At 37.1% G+C, this 20,710-nt stretch overlaps 1 protein-coding gene across 3 annotated transcripts in view; it reads right to left on the reverse strand.

Moving 5' to 3' along the window:
* The window catches only part of LRBA (LPS responsive beige-like anchor protein), a 763,816-nt gene that overhangs the window by 47,473 nt on the left and 695,633 nt on the right, over positions 1-20,710 (reverse strand). For 2 of the 3 annotated variants that reach the window (XM_054553557.2, XM_054553558.2), the window contains 3 exons: positions 12,486-12,575; positions 7,864-8,056; positions 2,236-2,298 (listed from right to left, as the gene is read on the reverse strand). In XM_054553557.2, the coding sequence (XP_054409532.1) occupies positions 2,236-2,298; positions 7,864-8,056; positions 12,486-12,575 (346 nt within the window). The remainder of the gene's footprint in view (positions 1-2,235; positions 2,299-7,863; positions 8,057-12,485; positions 12,576-20,710) is intronic. The other variant, XM_024245927.3, reaches the window with a different exon arrangement.

Here is a 20,710-nt window from a genome sequence, read left to right on the forward strand (position 1 = left end):
ATTTAAATTTGTGATGAAAACTTTTAAATGTCAACTTAAAAATGTCTGAGAGGATACATGGTTTTAAATAATTCTTTTAGGAGGTAGAAGTGTAAAGTCTGTTGACCAGTGATCTAGGGCAGGAACAGCAAAACTAGGGCCAAAGGCTGAATCCTGCCCATGCCTGGTTTTATATATGTAGTTTTATCAGAAAAGAGTTATTTATGTTCATTCATTTCTATTTTATTTATGGTGGCTTTTGTGCTATACTGGTAGAGTTAAGAACAGCTTGAGTTTCCCTTATCTGAAACACTTGGGACCAGAAGTGTTTTAGATTTCAGATTTTTTTTTCAGATTTTGGAATATTTTCATAGATTGAGATATCTTGGGGATGACAGCCAAGTCTAAACACAAAATTAATTTGTGTTTCATATGGAATATATACGTATATATGTGTATATATACGTATATATGTATATATACACATATATACGTATATATATGTATATATATACATAGATACGTATATATGTGTATGTATGTATGTATATATGTATAGCCTGAAGGTAATTTTATATAATATTTTAAATAATTTTGTGCCTGACGTAAAGTTTGGACTGTGTTTGAATGTGACCTGTCACATGAGGTCAGGTGTGGAATTTTCCACTTGTCTTGTCACGTTGGTCTTTAAAAAGTTTCAGAGTTTGGAGTATTTCGGGCTTGGGATTTGCAGATTAGAGGTGCTCAACCTAAAATATTTACTATCTGGCTCTTTACTGAAAAAGTTTAGCCATGCTTACCCTAAGGGTTACAACAATTGCTGAATTCATTTAATTAGACTTGATAGCATAGGATATTCATTGTCAAGGTGCAAAGAAAATGATGGGTCTAAAATTCAGAAATAATGCTTTAAATGACTCAGCAAATGGGCTTTATTATTTTCCTGACTTTTAAACTACCCAAGTGAGCATTTTAGTTTTTTTTAATATATGGCAAATCATATCTACTCAAAACAAAACAAGATTTAAGAACCAGAGTGGTATTTATCCTTCATATAGATAATTACATATTAGATTTCTGGTTATACTTGGGGAAATGATAAATGAATTGGTTTAGAGCTTAAGGTTATTTTTGTTCATCCTGATAGTCTATCTGCTAATGGTAGCCATTTAGGTCTCCATTGAAACAATGGCTTTTAAAGACAAAAATGGTAACTATATATAGGGAACATCTTGGATTTTAAAATAATAAATCTGCTTCATTCATATGCTTTCTTTAAAAACACTAAAATTCTAACAAATTTATTTGTGCCAGGAAAATTTGACAAAATTACAAGCCAAATATCTATGCCGATAGCATTACCCCACAGGTAGGCAAGTAAGTTTTTATTCTAAAAGTTATTAAATAACATCTTCAAAATCGAGGCTTAACATTCTTAGTGATGCCACATTTGAAATCCCCACATGTAAGGATGAAAAATGCTAAACTAGAGATTTCAACTAATCTACTCAAAAAGCCTAACAGCAATTAAATATTCTAAGTCATCTGCTGCAGATGCTCATTTCATCCCAATGGCTCTTTCTGGTGGCCTCCCTATTTTTTTCTCCCCTGAACAAATTTAACCTCCACTGGCAATTTATTGGGCTGTAGGACCCTAAGAAAATGAATACAAATATCTTAACACTACCATTGGCTGGGCAATATATTTCAACTTTGAAACTGCTCTGCAATTGCACATTAATCCCCTCAGACTGAACAGAGGGTCTAGGAAGAAAGGATTGATCTCCTTTAATGATGAAACCCTGGCACTACAGTTTTATTTTTCATAACACAGTGCTGCTAAGAACCCCACTGTTATTATGAAAATTTTCCTAGCAAAGGAGCTCCATCACATTACCGGTGCACCAATTCATCATAACGTGCCTCGCTCCTGCTCATCAACAAGTCTGAGTGATGAAAAGATCCAATATTATCCTGACAGTACTTCATGCGCATTCTCAATCACACATTATTACAGCATCCATATTAATTTTCAGTGACACGCGTCCTAGGCCTGTTCAAATTAGGCAAACCAACGAGGGGGAGTTGATGAAATACCAGCATAGCCACAGCTCATTGCATTCCAATTTGCATGCAAATGGTTTATCAGGAAAATTCCATTCCCAGCAACCAGCAAGTGAAAAACAACTGTAATCTACACTTCAGGGCCACCATACAGAGCTTAATGAATCGCAAAGAGAGAAGGAAGTGACAGACCTATGAGAGGATCGATTTCCACTGGCAGCTGGTATGGCTGGTCTTGTACAGCACCTTGATGAGCTGGAATTCACAAAAGATAAAGAAAAAAGGCATTATTTTTTATATACTAAACTACATAAAAATGCGTAAGTCAAACCTTATGTAGAATTGTTTCCAACCTCTAAATCTTTCATGCAGTTTTGTGAAATTTAAAGAACAAAAATCCAGGTGCTTTTATGGCTAGCTTATTAAACATTTATTTTAGATTAGTGCCGCTCTGAACATGTGCCATCAGCAGTGGCTCCAGTCCTAGGCCAAAAGCTGTAGCAGATGCTTGACTGGCAACCTCTGATGCTGCAACAAAACAAAATTAAGTGGTAAAGCGCACTGAAAACAAAATGTGACAACCATCTGCTGACTGTAGCAAATACTATTTTTTTGTTACTTCTTAAAAAGGCAGTTTTGAATGCTGCAGCACAAAGGATCCACAAAAATGTCAACTTATGATGGAGAAAGGGAAAGCTCTAAGTCAGGGAACATTTAGTGTTTCATCCGTCACTTAAAATCAATCAATTGAAAGTTTGAATAAAAATAAAGAAAGCTATCCACAGATAAATGTTTTAGTTAAGTGCATTTGGCTGAAATATTTTCTTAAAGATTGGATTGAGGGTTTAAAAAGTTTTATTAATATTTAATATTTCCATGGTTTCAATTTAAAAATACTCTGAGAAGGAGATGAATAACAAAAATCAATCTATCCTAAGAATACTTTGTTCAATTCTCAAAATGGTTTTAAAGATTCAGGCATACTTATTTTATAATTGAAGAGAGGTTTTGCAGGCTGTTTCCCTCCGAAAGGGAGAAGGACTTTCGGTAGAGAGGAAGTATATCAGGAATCAGGAACTACCTGATGCAACCTTGTGCAAATCATAAACCCTAAAACAGGGTTCGGAATAAATGATCTTTTCAGCTTCATAGTTCTGATAGTTAAATTCTGGGCCCTTTTCCGAACTATTTTCCCCAAATGACTCAGCCATTCACCCTGCTCAGTGTCTACTTTTTATAGACTCACAAGCATTCACATTATTGCTTGGTTGGTATTAGAGCTCTGCTTAATGCCATTGATACCGGTGGGTTAAGGGAGGTCCCCTAACACCAGTGGGACTTCAACCCTGGCTCTTGACACTGTGATGAGGAGAAACTCAAGGACAAGTCAGAAAATAGTGGAAGTATGGAGATTTATTGCAAAGCAAAAAGTACACACTCAAAAGGGGAGTGTGGGTGTACTCAAAAGAGAGTCGTGGACAACGGGTGTTGGGGTTCCTATCTTTATGGGCTTCTTTAACCAAGGGGTGGAATGTTCATAAAGATTCCTGGAAAAAGGTGGTGATTTCTCAGAACTGTGGTGCCATCCATTTTTACACCAAATATGAGTGCTCCTGGAACTGTCATGGCACTGGTGGGTGTGTGATTTGTATGTTAATGAGCATATAATGAGGTCCTATGTGAAACCTAGATCAAACTCAGCACCATGTTGGGTCCAGACAGTCTCAGCCAGGTTGGCCTGCACCCTGGTTTTTCAGGGTCTTATCAGATCCTAGCTTCTGCAGCTATTTCAACAGTTTCCTTTTGATAGTCAAGAAACTGCTGCCTGGAATTTTCTATTCTCCTGCGATTACCCTGTATTATTCCTGTCTTACCATCAGATTTTAGGAAATCTATCTGTCTTTGAGGGGCTGAAAATAAATATGGGGTACATTTCAATAAGTTCATTAGATTATTTTAAACTTACTCTGTCATACTTTCTCCAGTTAGTAAATACCAACTTTTTAAGGATGTTTGGAAGGTCATTAATACTGATAAAATACCTAAGTACAGTATTGGCGATAGAAATTACAGTATGTATAAGAAACTAAAGTAACTGAAGAAAAGAAACCATAATGACTCTCAAAAAAAAAAAACAAACCCAAAAGGTATTTGTCTTTGCTGATTACTGGCTCTGCTGGCAAAGAAATCACAGGATACTCACAAGGGAGGACCAGGAAAAATGCACCACAGCCTCTGGTCTACCCAATAGTGCCACTTACTTCCAGTAATACCAGTGTCAATCAACACTAATACCTTTAGAATTTCTCTCTACTTCTCTGATAATCTGAGATCTTAGAAACATTAAAACCAAACTGTCAGTGAAATGGGTTTAAGGAGGTTTGGTGATGCTTCAAATCCCACTTCTGCCACTGACTGGCTGTATGACCTTGGTCAAGTTATGTAATCTCTATGTTTCCATTTCCTGATCTATAAAATAGGTTAGATTGAACCATATGAAATTGCCAATAACTGACTGTTTTGACCTATAAAAAAACGCAATTTCTTATGGTTTCAACCTAAGTACAGAACATACATCCTCAGGTTGTTAAGGAGATTGAGTTAATACACATAAAATGATTAAAACACTACTTGAAGAGGCATGAAAGTTTATCTACTCCAGCCATGTTTTGCCAGTGAGGACACTGAACCCAGGGAGCTCGCCTTATTCTGCATCAAATATGCCCAGTCAGTGGCAGAGTTTGAGCCCAGGTTTTCTCACTCAGATTTTACGACCACCTCTCCCCTCTTTCATTAGAGCAGGAAAGTTGGGACCTGGATTCAGCACTGTTCTTTTTGGCCACCAGTTAGAATTTTTTTTAGGAAGAAGGAAAATCTTAGAAACTAGAAAAATGCTCTATAAACATTTGCTGGTGTTATTCTAATTTTTGGAGGTTTTCAAGGTCCTTTGAATGAGAAGGGAGGTTAAAGATTATTTATTTTCTAAATCAGACACTACTCAAAGAACTGAGGGGAACCAGCTGTCTAATGAATGAGCTATGGAAATCATAGATCCTCAGAAAAGAAACAGAACCTAAAATTAAAAAAAATATATTGTAATATGAATTTGATATTTACCAAAGAAAAACTGTCAGGGATTTTTGATGTTTGTTTTAAATCAAGGCATAGTGAGAGCTAAAGGTAGCAAGAGATAGAATGAAAGGTTAGATTTATGCAAACATACCTAAAATGAAGCATAGACTTAATATAATAAACACTTAATATTCTTAGTTGTAGGTGCAGCTCAAATTGGAGATCATATTCTAGAAAGATAACTGCCTGTGGTGTATTCCCATATGTTATTACTTTTTGTATTTTTCTGGTGAAAAGTTGCTGTGTCATACTGTAAAGGCAGTATGTATGGAAAGGGTGAAGACAAACATCTCTAATGACACAGTTATAGACACAATGAAAGCTCACTGAGCAGAAATATAGACAAGATTCTGCAGAACCTTGCAGTTCCCCTAGCTGTCTTACGGAAAGGTGAGCCAGGACTGGGAACAGTTGGATGCATCCTAAGTGGTACTTCAGCAGTGGGACTCTACCCCTAAATCACTTTACATATTTATTTATAGAAAAATTGGAAGTGGAGAAGATAATACCTGACCACTAGGTATTAAGGGAAGCAAGCTTTTCAGTGAGGGACACCGGCTTGCTGGAAAGGCAGAAGCCAGAAGCTTAGTCATCAATGCTTAGGGTCTTAAATGCTTAGGGTTATCAGTGCTAAAACTTGAAATCAGCTGGAGACGGAGGAGCCCTGTGGTTGAGCCAGCTCAGTTCCCGTTGAGCCAACTCTTCCTAGGCTAAAGTAAAGATGGGGGCAGAGTACAGTCAGGGCTTTCCAGCAGTTGCAAGGTTTGCCCCTCCTCACATCTGATGTCACTCTGTTTAAACTGAAGAAGCTCTCAGGGCTGCCAGAAACAGCCACCCAGGATAAGCATCATCAGTGGTGGTCTTGAAGTCACACATGCTGGTGCAAAGCTCTAAGGGTAACGGCACATAGAGTAGGTAAATCCTCTAGTGTATTTAATAGAACATATCACCAGCATGTTTTTCTTCTAAAAAGAGTGTTTAGAGAAACAAAAAAAATCACGTTTCTTACATAAATTGTAATATTTAGTCCCAAAATATAAGTATGTTATTTTCATATTTACTTCTGTAAGAGAAATTCACTTACATAAAAAGGAATAAAAGGACATAATAATAGAGATATTAAATATCTGCCTCCATTTTTACTGTCTCTACCTTTTCTGAAATCTATTTTGTAGTCAAATATTGGCATTTATTTTCATCATTTCATTTCCAATATACCCAGGAAAATGGCTATATTTAATCAATTCTAATACCAACTACAGATTCTTTGTGGTAGGTATATCTTATTGAGCTCAGTCAATGTACCAAGTTTTTGTTTGAATGTCAATTCTGTTCCCTTGTGAAAGCTGTTGCATTTAATTTGGCATGAGGTCCTTGTTTGAGAACTTGTATTTTTGCAACCATTTCAGGTATACTAACGAGCAGTGCTTTATGCACACTTCAGAGATTTAATGACAATTTCATGAACTATTAAAATGTATCTTTTAAATCTGCCTACCTAAAACAACGGCTTGGGAAAAAACTCTATAATCTCCAGAAGTTTAAAAGATTTTCCTTCTTCTTAAAAAAAATTCTAACTGGTGGCCAAAAAGAACAGTGCTGAATCCAGGTCCCAACTTTCCTGCTCTAATGAGAGAGAATACATTACAGAGGGGTGGTCATAAAATCCGAGTGAGAAAACCTGGGCTCAAACTCTGGCACTGACTGGGCATATTTGATGCAGAATAAGGCGAGCTCCCTGGGCTCAGTGTCCTCACTGGCAAAACATGGCTGGAGTAGATAAACTTTCAATGCCTCTTTAAATCTGCACTGTTTATGATTCTAATGGTTATTTCAGTTGAGAATGACTGTGTTGAGCATTTAACGGAAGAACAGAAGGTACTTACAGATATTCAATATTTTGGCTATGTAATTTAAGTGTTCTTTGTTTTTTTCTATTATCCTCAACAAATACTACCAATACTGCCATGCCAAGCACAAAAAGGTACAGTTTCTGGCACGTAACAGACAATCAAAAGTGTTTACTGTGGCTGGACATAGTGGCTCATGCCTGTAATCCCAACACTTTAAGAGGCTGAGGCAGGAGGACTGCTGGAGGCCACGAGTTCAAGACCAGCCTGGGCAACATAGTGAGCCCATCTCTACGAAAAGTTAAAAATAATTAGCCAGGCATGGTGCTGCGTGCCTGTAGTCCTAGCTAATCAGGAGGCTGAGGCAGGAGGATTGCTTGTGCCCAGGAGTTCAAGGGTACAGTGAGCTATGATCACACGACTGCACTCCAGCCTGAGTTGACAGAGCAAGGCCTTGTCTCTAAAAACAAACAAAAATTTGTAAAAACCCAAGTGTTTATTAAGTAAAATGAATGAGAAAAAAAAAACATTTGATGAATAAATATATACTGTTTATGGACACAATATAGAATATCATTATATTAAAATATTATATTAGAAACAATATTTATCTCCAAGGATAAAGATAAACCACCAGAAGCTAAAAAATAGTTTGTTTTTAACATTTGTACCATATGCCTCACGTGGGCCTTTTTTAAGCCTTTCAAACTATTAAACAATTTGATTCAGACTAATGCTTGAAAATTAAAAGCTTCAATGTTGAGATATGATATATTTAAGTGGTTATTATACAGTGTTCAGCAGTTACCATGCCTTATAATGGTATTTCTTTACTTACCAGGAAGGTTGTGCCATTTGTTCACTGCAAATAACCTGTTAGCAGTAACTGTGATCACAGCAGGAGTTGCCAAACCAGGCTGGGTGTTGGCTGCCACGTGAGTAACAGGGGAGTTGGAGGGAAACTTGAGGACCATGATAACATCCTGCTGGGCTTTGTCTGTGAACATCAATGGACTCTGCAGGAGGAGATACTGTTGAGTGGGCATGACAAGACCCAAATATACAAGAAGGAAAAGACAAAGAAACACAAGAAAGAGAGGGGGTGCAGGAAAAGAAGAGGAAGACCATATTAACACAAGTTGTAAGTGGAAGCACAGTGAGCAGAAAGGCTTGTAGAAACAGCAGTCATGATCTGTCTGTTATTCATGTATGTCATTAGTTGGAATTTTGGGGGATTGAAGTAGAATACATTAACAGAAACACTTTAAAATTGATAAATTTTATGAGCTCCCTTTCCCTCCCCACTGCCACGAAAAACTAAAAGAATGATTTGATTTAGCTTCTACATAGGCAAAGTGCTGGGGATTGCATTAAACCATGCTGGTTGCTATCATGTGTCACATAATGATCTTTTAGCACTAAAAAAACAGTAAGAATGGACAATAGGCATAAAAGCAAGCCAAGGTAATTTCCAAAGATCATCAAAAGTTGTGTTGAGTTAGCAGGAAGATTTTGACAACTACAAAGAGATAACGAAAACAAATACATTTATAAACAATAGTTAGACTACATGCATATATTATTACAGTAGAGAAATAACTTATGAACGTAATGTACAAACTTAATTATAAAGGTGTTTGAAAGCAATGCATAAATGTACTTGTAAAAACAATATATTTATATAGTGTACCAAATCATAAACACTGCCTATTGTAATGCAAATGCTACTGCTTTCTGCTGTAGCTAGGAATAAAGAGAAATACCCAGGTGTTCCTCTTCCCTGTTGGTTAAAAAACAAACAAAACTAGAGCTCAAGACTTTTTTGATTTCTCCTTCAAAAAACAGAGAGTAATTGAAAATGTTAAATGAAACACTGTCTGTTCTAATAACCAGCAACCAAATAAATCTTGAAGACTACTAAGGATTTGGAACATTCTTACAACCCATATGTCATAATCCAAGACATATATAACACTGCTCTGATTTACTGGCTTTATTTACACTTTGTGGTAGTGTGCTATCATACAGTAATTGCACTGTACATTTTCAGCAATTCTCTCCTACCATGTCTGTTTTCTAATAGCTGATTAGTATCATTCAGAATTGAAACACTTTGATGAAATGCTTCTGGCTACTTTCCTTCTGCCATATTTCAAAACACCAGGTATATGTAAATGTGCAGGCACATATATTTAACACATATTTATTCAGAACTGGTAATAAAAAATTAAATACATTTGCATTTTTATTATCAGTCCTTTTAAAAAAGTTATTAAGAGTACTTAGAAAAACATATTGCACTAAGAATTCCTATTTGCACTCTTTGCATAAAGGTGTAAATAAAGGCAACTAATAAGCTACCCGGACACCCTTCTGAGCAAGTGGCTAAAAGCCAATCAATATTATGAGTTAATCCTCCCTGGATGCTCATTCAATTAAAGGTGTCAGTAATGCCTCATCTGATGTGGCCTCAATTAAATCCAACTATCTGATGGTGTGAAAACACAGGGGGATACAGCAACAGCAGCAAAACCAGACAAATAGGCAGCCTTCGTGTGCCTGCTAATTACTACACCTGGTGTATATTATGGCTCATGCACTTAACGCAGCACGAGGTGGCTTTAATTTCTGCTATATTTGTGTGTGTGTGTGTGTGTGTGTGTGTGTATGTGTGTGTTGGGGTGCATTGATGGTTGATAGGGGAGCTCATCTGAATGTTACTAAAAACCATAAACATGTGGCCTTTGATTTTTAAAACCCTAGTATCACTAGTTTTTGTCACACAAAGAACGTTTTATACTGTTTTTAAGGAATTCTGTGAAATTAGGTAAAAATGAGAAACAGGGAGCAACATGAAGGAAAATATCCCATAAGCTAATTTTAAAGAAGTCCTAGGAAAAGGAAATGAACATCATTTCCAAGTACCAAGTCTTATTTTTCAATTATGTAGTTTTTAAATAATATTTACTAAAGTCAATTTATAAACTCAGAGAAAATCAGAGTACAACATAATCATAAAGTCTCACTGAAAGGAAGTACATACATATTTCTGAGCTTAACAGCTCATACTGTAAATATAATTAGGCTCAAATTGAATAGTTCCAATGTTTATACCCTTAAAAAACACGAAAAAAATCTCTCATGTGTAGGAAGAATGTCTCGTTTACATAGTGACACTGGTGGGCCAACTGTAAGCCACACGGCAAGGACCAGCCACCTTCCACAGCAAGCTGCAGACACCATGTCCAGAACTGTCCACTGCCTTCGTACAACTATCTGTCCCTCTAGTCTGCTCCTGCACACCCCATCCTGACTAGAGCTCCTGATGCAGGCAAGTAGCAGGAAACTCTCTTGGGCGTTTCATCATATCCTTGGCTAAAAAGTATGAATGAGAAACACCAGAAATAAGAAAACCACACCCCACACTACTAGGCTACTCTGCAGTGATGGCAGCAGCTGCGGATGAGCAGAGCAACTGGTAAAATAGGGATATAAAAGAAACAAAGCCTCTTTTAATACTGGGTACCTCTGTGAGCCAAGGCTGGGGTACAAGTAGGAAATTGCTAGCCAGGTTTCATCAGTTTTCCCAGATTAAGTATATGTTTGTTGACAACTCTCGTTTCTTTTTAAAATGCCTTTTCCCCATGCACATATTCACAAAGTGAAAAATACAATTTGTTCAAGTCTGAAGAGGAGTTCAGGTATTCAATTCAGAGGATAAAGGTAATGGAAAAGACGGCCTCCCATCCTCATATGAGCATGCGCCTTCCCGGCCTTCTCACCCTCGGGATAGCAAAGCTGCTCTGCCTGTATGAGCCAATAAGCCTCTGCCATGGAAGGCTGGGCAGTGACCCCAGCAGAAAGTCAGTGGAGCAGGGGAGGTGCTTCCATTTGCCAGCACCAACGCAGCCTGAGTCTCAATGGCAAGCTATTACTAAAGCTAATTCCAAACGCAAACATAAATCATTCTTACTATTTTTATGGCACTATCTTCCATTGTTCTTGCTAAATGTTCGCTCTCTGTAGTCTTCTGCCCACTAAAGTCACTCTTTATATTCATCTAAATCTGATTTTACTGATTTAAAAACATGTAGGGGAAAGAGTGATGCAAACAATTTTTAAAATGTGTATAGCTTATGATGGCCAATTCATACTGCTAGATAAAGAAGGAGAAAAAATCTTGGAAGAAGAAAGAAAATGACAAAGAGCACAGAGGGAAAAAAAGACACAGAAAAAGGTGACGTGGGAAGAGAAAGGAAAAAAAAAAAAGGGAAAAAGAGCCAGAGGTAGCAGGGCCTCCTCTCTATTTCTTACTTTCTTCACTGCTACTCTTTCCTTCCCAGTATTTATCAAAATTCTGCTATCTCTACACCACAACATGGAATTTGACTTTATATAATTGTTCATTATATTTACAGGAACAGACTTTGTAGTCTCTATTCTTAATTTAAAACAGCAATGAGCAACTTCTTTTTATGAGGGACAATTGAAAAACAATATGTATAGTCTATTCCTTAAAAATTATGTTAATCATGCACTTCAATTTGTTACTGTGCCAATTTTTTTTTCCTCATTGAAGAATTTTCCCCCTGAAATTTCAGGAACTATAAAGGTAAAATGGCCACCTTATTTTGTAGCTCAAGTCTATTTCTGTACCCATGATTCTGGGTTGACTTTTGACTCACTTTGACCAATAAAATGTGGCATAAGTGATGTGTAGGTTCAAAAGCAAGCCTCAAGAAGTCTGGCTGCTTCTGTCTGTCTTCATTCTCATGGGACTGCTTCTACCATGGGAGTGGCCTGGTCTAGCTTCCTTAAGGATGAAAGGCCACGTGGAAAGAGAAGCCTGGCTACATCAGCCCACGCCCCCAGCAGTGTGTGAGTGAGGCGAGGTGAAAAGAGCAGGAAAGATTTTCATCTAACCCTCAGAATCATGAGAAATACAATACATTATTGTTTTAAGCCACTAAGTTTTGGCTGGTTTGTTATATCAAACCATCATTTTCTCCCCACGGTGGTCCCTGACCTTCAGTAACAATATCTTATGTATTAGAATTTGTTTTAAAATTCCCAAACTGAAAAATATATTGGGATGTAAAGAATAAATACAACAGCAAAACTAATCTAGAAACTCAGAGAATCAAACCAGAAAAGTCATCAACCCTATGTCTGGAGTCCTTTATCCTACAGTGAGGATTCATGACAATTATGGACCTTTCAATTCTGTAACACAAGACACCAACTGATGAAATACAAGAGCACTGGAGCAACATTTACCTTTTCAAAGATTCCAGGAGACAATGCAATAACATCTGCTGGTTGTTAGCAGGTTGACAAATATTGCATAAAAAAACAAACCCACATGTGGTGGAGAAACTCAAGCACAATGAAAGACTGTTATGAATATCAAGCAGATCTGAAGGAGAGGCAAGAAATGAAGAGAGTAAAAATAGCACTTACCACTTGCATGGCAGAACCTCTGGGAGGATGGGGCTCTATGAGTAGTTGAGAAGGAGTCTGTCCAAAACTTCGGATTTGAGCTTCAACAGCCTGAAAAGGGCAAGGGCAAATCTGAGGGTTAAGAGGTGCTAATTACAGGCAATAGAACCCCAACTGTCACCTGAAAATATCATTCCATACTCTGGCTTGTTTCATGTTGAAAATCAACCTGTGTTTTCACAGTGGGGCTAACCACCTGGCAAGGGCATTGAGGGTGAGGTCATCGTTTAGAACCGTGGAAGCTGTTCCTATAAAACTCTGCAAAACTTTCTCATCTTGCTCAGTGATATGAAACAGAAACCAGCTATTACAATCAGAAATTGTCCTTTTTGGCTTCATCTCTGTTTTCTTGCATTTGGTTTTCCTGCTTGCATCATCCCCAATGATGAAAAGCTAATCTTTTACAGGTATAGAGAAAAACTATTGCTTCTTTGATTCTAGGTCCCATTTCATCCTGGGGAGTAAAAAGGAGGAAAAAAGAAACATAGCACCTGTGAAAGTGGCTTGATGCTATATTAATTTTGCCATAGGAAGAGCATTATTGTTGACTGTCTTTTTGAAGTTAGACAACTAAGTAACAAAGTAAAAGCCATATGTTGCATCTAAGCATGAGATGGTTAAACCAGGGAGTAACTAAACATGAGGAACACGTGTATGTGTGCTCTTTTTGAAAGACGTGTGCTTTTGCAAGGCACTCTCCTACTATGGTTCTTGGTGTGCACATAGCACACAAATGCCCATTTCTATCACCAACCACCCATCATGAGAAACTGCTAAATGCCAGGTGCTATCACATCTGTAAGCATTTTGTTTACTTGTTTATATCTGTTTCTTCCCAGTAAAATACAAAAGCCATGAAAGCAGGACCTTATGTATCTTCTTCACTGTTAGATCCCTAAATTGGCTGAATGAATAAATGCTGCATGATGGGTGAGGGGAGAGAAGGAAGCAAAGATATATAAAGGCTACTTCAACACTCCCACAACAGTCAGTATTCTTAACTCCCAGGCTAAAAGGATGAGGAAAACCCTCAAATTAATAAGAATAAAAATTGGAGCCAAAAGGAAGTGAGGTAGGGACTAGGATCATTTTCAGAACATCATCTCAAATATTTTTTGATACAGTGAAATTAACTTATGATTAAACATCAAGAACAAGCTTGAGAAAAAAATCATAAAATGGCAACCTGAAGGCTAAAGGTAGTCACAAAGAAGGAGGTAGCAACACTGCTAATTTATGATATATGAACTTATGGACTTCGTTTATGAATGAGAACTTTATATATTTTTGACGAACAGCTGGTAAGGATGGGCATGGTGGCTCACACCTGTAATCCCAAACCAAGACAGGAGGATCGCTTGAGGCCAGGAGTTCAAGAACAGCCTACATAGTAAGACCCTGTCTCTATAAAAAATAAAGAAAATTGGCTGGGTGTGCTGGTGTGTGCCTGGGCAAGAGTGCAGCCTGAACAAGAGTGCACTGTACAAGCAAGACCTGTCTCCTTGACAGCTGCCTTCTGTGGTTCCTGCCCGGCAGCCCACATGCCTCCCTGATTAAAAGGGGAGGGAGGTGGCAAAGAACTTATTGCTTCAGCACTTGGCCTATCATGTCAGATGGCTCCGAGTGCTAATCCTGACTCTGACACTTATCTGCTGTTTGACTTTAGGCAATTAGCTTATCTCCGTTTCCCATCTACAAAGAGATAGTAACAATACCTAGTTCAGATAACTGTTTGGAAAATGAAATAAGATAATGCATATAAAGTGCTTAGCACAGTACCTAGCACATACAAAGCACTAAATAAAATGCTGTACTGTATTACTATTTCGTGTGGGAGCTGGTGTGTTCCCCACTTAACACAGCTAAAATAAAGAAGGAAGAAATGCTTCAGGAGTTTATATAGGAAGAGAATGAGAAATACATTATTTAAGAAAACTGAAATCTGGCTCGGGATTTCAAAATATACCACAGGGCTAAGAGCCTAGAGACAGAGAGATTTCTTTGGAGGTTCTGAGAGCAGTCCAAAACATGAGGAATTATACACCTGGATCCTTATGGAAGCTATGGTAATAGTAACAAAGAGATGAATATGTAAACCAGCTAAGGAAAAATCAACAGGTCTTAGGGACTGATGACTTTGAGCAATGAAGAAAATACAAAACTAATTCCTTTTCTTAAAAAAAAACTTGCATGTTTCAGAGAATAGTAAAGCAACGAGCAGAAATAGGAATACAGGAGTTTCTGTTGTTAGGGAAAACAAGTGTGGCAGGAGAAATAGGAATACAGGAATTTCTGTTAGGGAAAACAAGTTTGGCAGGAGAAATAGGAATACAGGAGTTTCTGTTGTTAGGGAAAACAAGTGTGGCAGGAGAAATAGGAATACAGGAGTTTCTGTTAGGGAAAACAAGTTTGGCAGGAGAAATAGGAATACAGGAGTTTCTGTTGTTAGGGAAAACAACTGTGGCAGGAGAAATAGGAATACAGGAGTTTCTGTTAGGGAAAACAAGTGTGGCAGGAGAAATAGGAATACAGGAGTTTCTGTTAGGGAAAACAAGTGTGGCAGGAGAAATAGGAACACAGGAGTTTCTGTTAGGGAAAACAAGTTTGGCAGGAGAAATAGGAATACAGGAGTTTCTGTTAGGGAAAACAAGTGTGGCAGGAGAAATAGGAATACAGGAGTTTCTGTTAGGGAAAACAAGTTTGGCAGGAGAAATAGGAATACAGGAGTTTCTGTGGGAAAACAAGTTTGGTAGGAGAAAGACAGTAAATTTTATGTCAGACACATGGAATCCAACGTGATAGTGATAACCATTTATCTAGGTCAATATGTCCAATGTGTAAAAGCCTAAGAATGGCTCTGAGGTGAGAGAAGAGAGGTATTGATTTTGGTGTCATTTATATAAAAGAGAAATTTAAGTTACTGTTTTTTTATCTTTCTCTCTTGTTGTATATGTGTGCATGTTTTTAAGCAGCAGAAATGACCTCCTTTTTGAAATGAAATATTACATGAAACCTCAATACATGGAGATAGGGTTATTCAACTTTACAGGGGTGAAACCATCCCTAACAAGCCTCCTCAGCAGCCTCTGAGACAGTTCTGAGAATTCTTTAGGACTCTGGAGCACAGTTTGAAACTATACTTGTTATGCCCTAGGATGAAAATACATGAGACCCAGACACAAAAGCACCTAGAGCAGAACCTCAAGAAGTATTTATATTTAGGGTACAAATGAGGAAGTAATGAAGAAGACAGAGAGAGGGCAGTCAGAGGGTGGGTGGGAGGAAAAGCAGCACAGAGCGATATGGAAGTCATAGGATGAGGGTTTTGAAGACAGAATGGGCAGTAACGCCAACTACGATAGAGAAGCTATGAATGATGACATTATAGCATACACATCTTTATTATAGATACAAATTTAATATAACTGGCCTTAATATTACGTAGTGTTTTGCACTTAACAATGTTTTGAGATGAAAGGTTATGGATGATGAGACAACTTTTGAAAATACCAATCTCCTCTTTTTAACTAACACTTTAATCTTAAAATTTTAATACAAGTGGCACATTACTGAAAACTCTAGGAAAAGACTTTTTTAAGTCACATAATATAGTGGTCTGATTATTCTATCTCAATGACAGAATAAAAGCTATAGTCTCTCACACAGGTTAAATAATAATAAATTTTCTTTCCAAGCCTTGAAGGCATCTGAAAAGGCTGTGGAATTCTCAGACACAAATGCTTTACTTCTTAACTAACCTTTGAGTCCTTGATATTAAAAATGCAACAGAAAGGACTTTTTCAAGCGTGAAAATTATAAAATAAGATTGTAAGGTAATGACTATGATCTCAAAACTTTATAGTCACACTTTATATCATCAACTGATAATTCCAGTTCTCCTCCTTGTTTTTAAAATTCATTTGCCATTTTTCATTCATCTTAATCTCTGAAGCAATTTACAGATTCTCCCTTCTGTGGCTTCAATGGCTTAATGCTTAGACTGGCTCTGTAGTCTACTCCTTTAATCTCTGTCTTTTACTGACTTGTCATCCATAAATAAATTTATTACTGTGAGTTCTCTTTTAGCACTATGATTCACTCAACTTAAGCTTGCTTTCTTGGAAATTTTTTCTACTGGGCCTCAAACTCTGCCCCTATCTGAAAGGTTTCCAATCCTATGACCAGAGGATTGCCCACTCCCATGAAGTTTGCCCTGTCCATCTTGTGTGTAAGCACATGTATGTCTTAGCACATCTAAAATCTTAAAATACTATTTTTTATTTTAGCATTCCTCAGTCAAGAATTAGATTCTTCTGATTTTTTAAAGCTCAGAATCTTGTCAATATTTTAAAAATTTTACCTGTTTCACATATAAAGTAACTAAGTCCAATCACTTCGAAGTTTATCACATTCATAACTCCTTTCTGAATCTAGGCCCCTTATAATTTCAAGTATCGATTATTATAATAGTCTCTTTGCTGGTTCCCCCCTCTATTCAGTTTCTGCCTTCAGCATATCCTGCAGAACTGAGTTTTCCCAAACTCGCCTTTATGCAATATTTCTCTGATCAAATGTCTTCAAGTGATTCCAGTACTTAAAAGATAAAAGCTAATGCCAGGCATTGCAGGTTTTCCTACTTCTCTAACTTTTATTCTCTCATCCTATCTATTACCTTATACCAGTGTTCCTTTTCAGTCAAGCTGGTTTTCTTCTACAAATATAAGCCATCTCTGCCTTACATTTTCTACCATGCCACTGACCCTCCTAGAATGGTCACTCTTATCTTCAGTTTTCTAAGTTCTACCCCTCTCTAGAAAACCCTGCTTGAGTTCTACCAAGTTTCCCTAATCTTGTTAAATAATATTACACCTGTTCATACTGCTCATTACAGTATATACTTGGTTCAGAATTTCCTGTAATGTTATTTATGTCTGTCACTACAACTACACTATAAGGCACTGGTCCCCAAACTTTTTGGCACCAGGGACTGGTTTCATGGAAGACAGTTTTTCCATGGACCTGGTTGGCGGGGTGGATATGGTTTTGGGATGAAACTGTTTTACCTGAGATGACCAGGCATTAGATTTTCACAGGGAGCATGCAACCCAGATCCCTCGCATGTGCAGTTCACAATAGAGTTTGTGTTCCTATGATAATCTAATGCTGTGGCTGATGTGACAGGGGCAGAGCTCAGGCAGTAATGCTCGCCCACCACTCACCTCCTGCTATGCAGCCTGGTTCCTAACAGGCTGTGGCTTGGCGATCAGGGACCCCTGCTAGAAGAGTCTGAATACCATATATGTGCAACAGGTGGAACAGTACCTTGCACATAGTATTTACACAACAAAAAATGTACTGAGTGCCTGTTATATAGTAAGCTAGCCAGGAACCCTTATGACTCATCTATGGTTAGACTGGGGACAAAACCAAGCTTGAGAGATGAGCACACTTCTTGATGAGGGCTGACTGAGGTTGCAGGGGAGGATAAGGAGTGTTAAGTACAGGCTGGTATTTGCTATTACAAAGAAACCAAATGAGTCTCTCAGGGAAGCTCTGAAAGATGTCACTAAAGGCAGTAATTCTCATTTCTTCAGCTCCAGCATACTGGAGGATATGACAACACTCCATTGTCTCACTATAGTAGTAATTCTTAAGGTCAAGTGAGAAATCCTGGGGTAATATGTATGATTTGAAAAAGTCCCTCAAGTGATTATGTTTATTGTCTTATCTTCACTTGTCTACTCAGCCCTCTATATAGAGCAATAAAAAATTTAAAGGCATAAATGAGGTGTGAAATAACAGGAAACATACAAGCATCCTTAAATGCTGTACGGTTCAGCAAGGTGGGTTGGCAATAGGGTGGCTTAACAAACATTACCAAATGCCTCAACTGTTTTTAATGAACTCTCCTTCACCTAGAGAGTTTTGGTCCTAGGTGATCACTTTTTAGACATTCAGTTACGTAACATTTTTTGTTATGGAATAGGATAATGAATCCCCACATATCCATTAGCCATCTTCAATAATTATTAAGACATTTTGGCTTTAGGTTATCTTAAATTGGGGTCAACCTAAACAATGTCCTAAATAGATTCATTGAAAATTAACAGAGTGCTTCTGCCTTTAAACAACTTATTTTTTTTTAACTTCTAATGCAAGACTATATACTGAGAATAAAAATATCTTACAATGACCAAAAATATAAGCGTTAGCTGGCAGCCTTCACATTTCTTCTAAGGGGCTGAATATACTCAGACTTGCAAGGAGATGTTCAATCTGTAAGTTGCAAATTTGATTATGTGACTCAAAGCCTTCCATTCCAAATCCTTATCCTGGGTAGCACCATGGCATAGGATTAACTATGCAGACACTGGAATCAGACAGCCTCAGTTCAAATCTTACCACTATCACACATTAACTCAGTGATTGTGGGCAAGGTACTTAACCTTCTGTGCCTTAATTTCCTCTTCTAAAAATCGTGATAATAACTGTCAATATTTTATTGAGTTGTGAGGATTAAATGAGGTAATATAAAGCACTTAGAACAGTTCATGGCACATACTAAGCTATCAGTAAGTGTGTTATATTATTACAGCATATATATTAAAGACTTAACACAGTGCCTGGCTAGGGTTAAGTAAGCACTCAATAAATGTTACCAACTACTCATCATTAAGATGAGTAGTAATCTAGCCCCAACCACTGTCCATTTCACCACTCTATAATGTGACATGTGATCAACATCATATTGCCTTTAAACCCTTGTATATATTTTCTATTCCTTTTCTCTGTGTGGTTTCTTTCCTCCTCATTCTTGAAGACTTAGCTCAGGCATCTCCAGCCTCTGGGAGATCTTTCTTGACCTCACCCAGACTGTTGCTGTCCCTCCCTTTTTGCTCTTGTAGCAACATGCATGAACTTTTACTGCCTATTTATCTAATATTCTAATTACTGGTTTAATTTTCCAACTTATTGATCAGACTATAAGTCTCCTTTAGATCAGAGACTGCCTAATATTTCTGTGCTTCTACAACTTGGCACATAGTAGGTGCTCAGTAAATATTTACCCAGTGAATGTCCATGCAAATCAACTTAATTTAGGAGGGACGCAGCTAAGAAACGTACTACTACCACAATCACAGAGCAGCCTAGTACTGAATAAAATATTGTAGTAAAACATTTCTACAAAAAGCTTGCTTTATTAAATATTCTTATTCATCAATCCTGATTATTTCTGTAAATAGCCTGTTACTACTTTCTATAATAAAACCTGAAGTTAGCAGGCAGCATTCCAGATGTTGAGATATATAGTAATAAAAAAGATTATGTAAATACTTCAAGACATTCCAGTAAAACCACATATTTATATTTTACAAACAGCATCTCAAATATTACCTAGAGAATGTATTAATGGATCTTCAAATGGAAATATTATGAAGAGATTTTCAACAAGCTGTGTATTCTATTGTTTTTGTGTGTGCCAACTATTGCATACTTGCATGATTTTATTGCTATATATAGAAAAAGAGACAACATATATAGAGAGAATATACATGCACATACTAGACAGAATGAAAGGAAGAAAGAAATAAGAAATAAAAGTAAAGGAAAGTAAACTTGGCTTAGTGACAGTGTAGTATTTGGCTTCAACTTAACAAAGACTATTTTAGTCTCTCTGACCTAGGCTTTTTAATCTAACTGAGGAAACAAGTTAACTCAGTACAGCACTTAGTAACCAACAATAAATATTGTAAAATTTTATTTAAGATGGAGGGTAGGGGAGAAATAACTTAAACATATGGACACAATTAATATATATGCTGTTTTTTTTTAAGCACACACTCTGAAATTATATTTTATCACCTACATATTTACATCTGAAAGCACTATAAAATTGGAATAGGGAAATAGAGACAAAATAATTTATTAAGAAAAGATATATCATTTATTAATGTATTAAAACTTTCTCACATTACCAAAATTAAGTTCAAGAAAGCTGTTGTAAGATTCTAATCTACCTCTTTACCAAGAAATGTTTAAGCATTCCAACAAGACTTCATAGATTAAATTCTTTTCAATATTTAAAAAGTCACACTAAGACCATCCAGTGATGTCTACTGTGGTATCATACCATTACTTGTGCCAGTTTTCTTCTTTGCCTTCAGATATTTGAACTTAAACTGTAG

Source organism: Pongo abelii, chromosome 3 (assembly GCF_028885655.2).
Source record: "Pongo abelii isolate AG06213 chromosome 3, NHGRI_mPonAbe1-v2.0_pri, whole genome shotgun sequence".
Lineage (NCBI taxonomy): Eukaryota > Metazoa > Chordata > Mammalia > Primates > Hominidae > Pongo > Pongo abelii.